Consider the following 6247-nt stretch of genomic DNA (forward strand, 5'->3'; position numbering starts at 1 on the left):
CACACACATAGTCTTGCGCAGCCAACCTTGTGGGGACATACAATTCAGTCCCATTCAAAATCCTATTTTCCCTAACACCTTACCCTAAATCTAACCCTAGCTCCTAACCCTAACACTAATTCTAACCTTAACCCTAAACCCCTATAATTAGCATTTGAGCTTGTGGGAACCAATAAAATATCCCCAGTTGGTCAAATTCTGGTTTGTTTACTATTCTTGTGGGGACTTCTGGTCCCCACAAGTATAGTTAAATACGTCCACAGTGAAGTGTGTGTGTGTGTGTGTGTGCCACATCATAATCAAATCATAGCTGTGTCAGTGATGGCGGAAATGTGGTCCTCTTTTACTGTTCAAATTGAAATAGGTTTTTGTGGGATGTATTATCAAGTCTATGTTGTGTGACGTTGATGGGAGTAATTATCAAATCTTAACACGATACACAACAGAGGAAAAAGACAGAAAGTAAGCAGTATGAATGTTTATTATTATTTATTAACTTGTTTGATTAAATCCCAGTGTTGATGTACATTTGTTAATTCATCAATCAATAAATCAATCAATAAAATGTAAGTTTCTTTTACATTAACAGTTGTCACAAAGAACTTTACAGGAACCTGGCCTACACCACAAAGAGCTTTACAGTAACCTGGCCTACACCACAAAGAACTTTACAGGAACCTGGCCTACACCACAAAGAGCTTTACAGTAACCTGGCCTACACCACAAAGAACTTTACAGTAACCTGGCCTACACCACAAAGAGCTTTACAGTAACCTGGCCTACACCACAAAGAGCTTTACAGTAACCTGGCCTACACCACAAAGAGCTTTACAGTAACCTGGCCTACAGCACAAAGAGCTTTACAGTAACCTGGCCTACAGCACAAAGAGCTTTACAGTAACCTGGCCTACAGCACAAAGAGCTTTACAGTAACCTGGCCTACAGCACAAAGAGCTTTACAGTAACCTGGCCTACACCACAAAGAGCTTTACAGTAACCTGGCCTACACCACAAAGAGCTTTACAGGAACCTGGCCTACACCACAAAGAGCTTTACAGTAACCTGGCCTACACCACAAAGAGCTTTACAGTAACCCAGCTTAGACCACAAAGAGCTTTACAGTAATCTAACAGGATAGATTAAAAGAAAAGAAAGTTAGAATACCCATAATTTCATCACTCAACACAACCTCCAAGTTTAATAAATGAAATGCATCATTTCAGAAGAGTTTCTGTCCAACACCATCAAGTAGTCTTTTGTTGGTCAGAATTGTTTTATTCAGCAGCCTTCTGATTAGCAACAAGCAACAGATCCCATCTAGTGGGTCAGGGAGTGACAAGGTTGTTACACTTTGGACAACACAGAGTGTGATAGCCCCAGAAGTAGATGCCCACATAGCTAATCCGCATGAGAAAAATATGCAAATCCTCAAGAAACCCCAATCAAGATATTCATTGATCGACTGATTGTAGAAGTGTGGTGGTCGTTATCCCAACTAGCAGAGCGAGGACTGTAAGTGCTACAGGCTGAGCGGAATTCATAGCCCTGTTTCTGTTGCAGAGACTTCCCTCACAGCAGGACACAGAACCAGAGTCAGAACCGGAACCACACATACTCCTGGAGACACAGCCTCGAAGAGTCACAGACCGACCATTACTTGCTGTCACTACAGAGAAAATATTACATTAGATTTTTTTTAAATATTGTCAAAAACAATACAATATGAATGAAATTTACAGAGATAATTCAAATAAACCTAACATTTCTTATGACTGTATTCATTACACAAGGACCAAAGTATAGCATGAACACAACCAAACACACTAATTGTATGTACTGTACCTGTGTCATTAAGACAGTGATCCTGAACTCCCTGGCAGGTCACAGCCTGATTACAAACCTCATCTTCTGGATCGGTGCAAGAAAAACACTGAAGTCCATTGTGGGGGTCGTCTGGAGAAACAACAGGACAACTCATGTAAGGATCAGACAACTAAAAATAATCTAATTCAACAAAGAACAATGGAGTTCAAAGTTCAGAAGAATACTGACCAGAGAAAGTGTCACTGTTGCAGCCAGATGAGTTGCAGCACGAAGAAGTGAATTGATGGAAACCGATATTCAAAGACATTTTGGGGCTTGACTGACAAAAATGGTCATCCATGCATCCCTTCACGATCCTCTCATTGATACTTGAGTTTGAAACTGAAAGGTAAAAGATAAAAAATAAAATGATTCATAACAATGGTAAGACAGTACTAGAGAAGGTATACTCAGTGCTGGATGAGACAATGCCAAGAGTGTGCAAAGCTGTCATCAAGGCAAATGGTGGCTACTTTGAAGAATCTCAAATGTACAACATATTTCAATTTGTTTAACACTTTTTTTGGTTACTACATGATTCCATATGTGTTATTTCATAGTTTTGTTGTCTTCACTATTATTCTACCCTTGAATGAGTAGGTGTGTCCAAACTTTTGACTAGTACTGTAAGTATTCACACCCCTGAGTCCATACTTTGTAGAAGGACCTTTGGCAGCGATTAGAGCTGTGAGTCTTTCTGGGTAAATCTCTACTAAGAGCTTTCCACACCTGGATTGTGCAACATTTGACCATTATGTTTTTCAAAATTCTTCAAGTTCTGTCAAATTGGTTGTTGATCATTGCTAGATAACCATTTTCAGGTCTTGCTATAGATTTTCAAGTGGATTTAAGTCAAAACTGGCCACTCAGGAACATTCGCCATCTTCTTGGTAAGCAACTCCAGTGTAGATGTGGTCTTGTGTTTTTAGGTTATTGTCCTGCTGAAAGGTGAATTCATCTCCCAGTGTCTGGTGGAAAGCAGACTGAACCAGGTTTTGCTCTAGGATTTTGCCTGTGCTTATCCTGAAAAACTCCCCAGTCCTTAACAATTACAAGTGTCATGACTGGCCTGTTCGGGTTACCGTGGATCCTACAGAGATACCTCTCACACTCACCAGGGGGGTATGGAAGTGGGAGGTTTAATGACATCCATTGTAAATCGTTGTTGACAAAAATGCACCAAAGTGTGCTTTTCTCTGTTTTGAAATCCCCATTTTGTGTAAAATGTGTCATATTGTGTTGGCCCGCTAGGGACCCGTGTGTTTGTGTATCTTATATTATAATTTCAGCTTGTTAGTAAATAAGTAATCAACTAAATTTGTGTGGTACGGACTTATTTAGTGGGACTCGGGTTTGTGCAGATTCCAGGATTATGCCACATTCAGAATGCGACTATAGAGGAAATTAATTAATTGGTGACTGTTGTGAAATCGATATTCTGATATTCTTTGAGTTAATTTGGAAAATAGAAACTCAACAAAGCCAAACTTTCCCATGGTGCCCCCGGTTAATGAGTTAATAATTGCCTGATTCATTTAATCACGTAATTATAAACCGTTAATCATTCGATGAGCAGCAGTCGTCACATTAATCAATACAACGTTACGACACAAGCATACACATAACATGATTCAGCCACCACTATGCTTGAAAATACGGAAAGTGATATTCAGTAATATGTTGTATTGGATTTGCCCCAAACATTTAACTTTGTATGCTGGACAAAAATAGAATTGCTTTGTAAATTTTTTTACAGTATTTCTTTAGTGGCATGTTGCAAATAGGGGGCATGTTTTGGATTATTTTTTTTATTCTGTACAGGCTTCCTTCTTTTTACTCTGTCAATTAGCAACTTCAATGTTGTTGATCCATCCCCAGTTTTCTCTTATCACAGTCATCAAACTCTGTAACTGTTTGAAAGTCACCATTGGCCTCATGGTGAAATCCCTGAGCGGTTTCCTTCCTCTACGGCAACTGAGTTAGGAAGGACACCTGTACCTTTGTAGTGACTGGGTGTATTGATACACCATTCAAAGTGTAATTAATTACTTCACCATACTCAAAGGAATATTCATTGTCTGCTGTTTTACCCATCTACTAATAGATGCTCTTCTTAGTGAGGCATTAGAAAACCTCCCTGATAACTGTTGTTGAAAAAAACTCAACATTTAATCCATTTTAAATTCAGGCTGTAACACATCAAAATGTGGAAAAAGTCAAGGGGTGTGAATAGTTTCTGAAGGTACTAACTCACTTATTATAATAATTAATGAAAACATAATCAATGAAAACAATTCCAGTCACAGATTTTTTTGAGTTTTAACTTACCAACGTTGGGGTTGGTTGCTGTACGGTCTTTTCCCCAGCGGATATCAATGTCAACGTCCCAAATGCTAAAATGGATGCGTCCTCTGTCATTAACAACTACAATGTCAAAAGTCAAACAAAGGGGATATTTCAAAACATGTGACAAGTTAATTAATACCACTTTTACTATGTCCATTCAAATGTACAATGCAAATTATTCACGCAAGTAGTCAAAGTGCAGTCTCAAGAGGTTTTCTCTGGCTTAGATAAAATGATATGTTTAATTAATCTTACCGGAGGATTGCAGAGAGCTGCTGGAGTTTGTGGAACACACTTGTCCATCACTGCAGGTCTCCAGGGTTTGTTCTAAGCAGTGGGTGTCTGCTGGATCTTTACAGGTGAAACACTGCAGAGCGGCTGAACAAGAGACGGCTACAAGAAACATTAATGTACAGTCACCAGACCTGGGTTCAAATCATATTTAAAATAATTTTAATTACTTTCACAATTCACATACATTTCAATTTAAAATATTTGGATATGATTAATTAGAATATACAAGTGAAACGTATCGGCATGTATTACAAAATACTCAAACATACAAATATTTAAAGACTGTAAATATTTAAATATATTTGAACCCAGGTCTGTTTGGTCCTAGTGTTATTTGAGATCACATATTTGGAAACAAGAATTTGAGAATTGTTTCAAATAGTAGGATATTTATAGGACATTTTTTTTAATATACTTTCAAATACTTTTAATTTATGAAGTTTATTCGGCACCAATATTATTTGAAAATACTCAAATATACAAGAATAGAAGAATTTAAATAACAAATACTTAATTACACAGGTATTTGAACCTAAGTCTGAAAGTAACACAATTGTCTTATTACAACATATAACTAACCAAATGAAAGATGTAGAATATATTACCAATGCAGAGCAGCATACAAGCCAGTAAGAGAACGATGGTGTGTTTCATTCTGAGTTGGAAGCAACGATTACCAGTACAACTAATGCCTGTTTCCAGGACCTTATATAATGTGTAGTCACAAAAGAGTGAAAGACAAAATGGAAAACAATAAGAATGATGTGTCAATCAATCTTTGTTTGTTCCTGGGGGCATTGCAATCACAATCTACCCGGAATATTTACCACACAGACATTGTCACCATGTTAAAATCCACCTAACTCCTCGCTCCCACCCTTTTCCCAGAACCTACCAGTATATCACATTCACATTTCCTTCAGGCTCAGACAAAGACAGTTGAGAAATATGATACTGCACAGAACAAAAGGAGAATATTGCATGTCATGTTATCGTTGCATGCCTTAACATGTTCCCAGTATATTCAATTGCTGAAATATTGTGTGTTTGTGCATGATGAGTATCAGTATGTGTTTTGAGTCATTGTTCAGGCATACAATGTGTTTTTAATCCTCTCCATACTAGGTAAAGACGTTCTAAAAGACTGGACATCTGTTGACTAAAAGACTGGACATCTACGGTCTAAAAGACTGGACATCTGGACCCTTCAGTCAGCTCTCCTGACTCCGTGACCCTTCAGTCAGCTCTCCTCTCCCCCTGCCCTTCAGTCAGCTCTCCTGACTCCGTGACCCTTCAGTGAGCTCTCCTGACTCCGTGACCCTTCAGTGAGCTCTCCTGACTTCGTGACCCTTCAGTCAGCTCTCCTGACTTCATGACCCTTCAGTCAGCTCTCCTGACTTCATGACCCTTCAGTCAGCTCTCCTGACTCCGTGACCCTTCAGTCAGCTCTCCTGACTCCGTGACCCTTCAGTCAGCTCTCCTCTCCCCCTGCCCTTCAGTGAGCTCTCCTGACTCCGTGACCCTTCAGTCAGCTCTCCTGACTCCGTGACCCTTCAGTCAGCTCTCCTGACTCCGTGACCCTTCAGTCAGCTCTCCTGACTTCGTGAGGTAGCAGCAAGATCACAGCAAACCTACCAAACAATTCAACCTCATCACTTTACCCAGCTGTTTATGACATCTGTTCATTCAGGTTTAGATAGGAATAAAACACTGAATACCATTACTATCTACTGGATACCATTAC

At 39.1% G+C, this 6247-nt stretch overlaps 1 protein-coding gene across 1 annotated transcript; it reads right to left on the reverse strand.

The window, feature by feature from the left end:
* Positions 1-471: 471 nt before the first annotated feature.
* Positions 472-5333, reverse strand: LOC110503238 (urokinase plasminogen activator surface receptor-like). Its single transcript, XM_021581603.2, has 6 exons — positions 5109-5333; positions 4465-4602; positions 4192-4287; positions 2053-2205; positions 1843-1953; positions 472-1666 (listed from the first exon to the last, which is right to left on the reverse strand). The coding sequence occupies exons 1-6, from the start codon at positions 5155-5157 to the stop codon at positions 1452-1454; spliced, it is 762 nt and encodes a 253-aa protein (XP_021437278.2). The 5' UTR covers positions 5158-5333; the 3' UTR covers positions 472-1451.
* Positions 5334-6247: the final 914 nt, after the last annotated feature.

The sequence above is a fragment of the Oncorhynchus mykiss genome, chromosome 24 (genome assembly GCF_013265735.2).
Source record: "Oncorhynchus mykiss isolate Arlee chromosome 24, USDA_OmykA_1.1, whole genome shotgun sequence".
In the NCBI taxonomy this organism is placed as follows: Eukaryota; Metazoa; Chordata; class Actinopteri; order Salmoniformes; family Salmonidae; genus Oncorhynchus; species Oncorhynchus mykiss.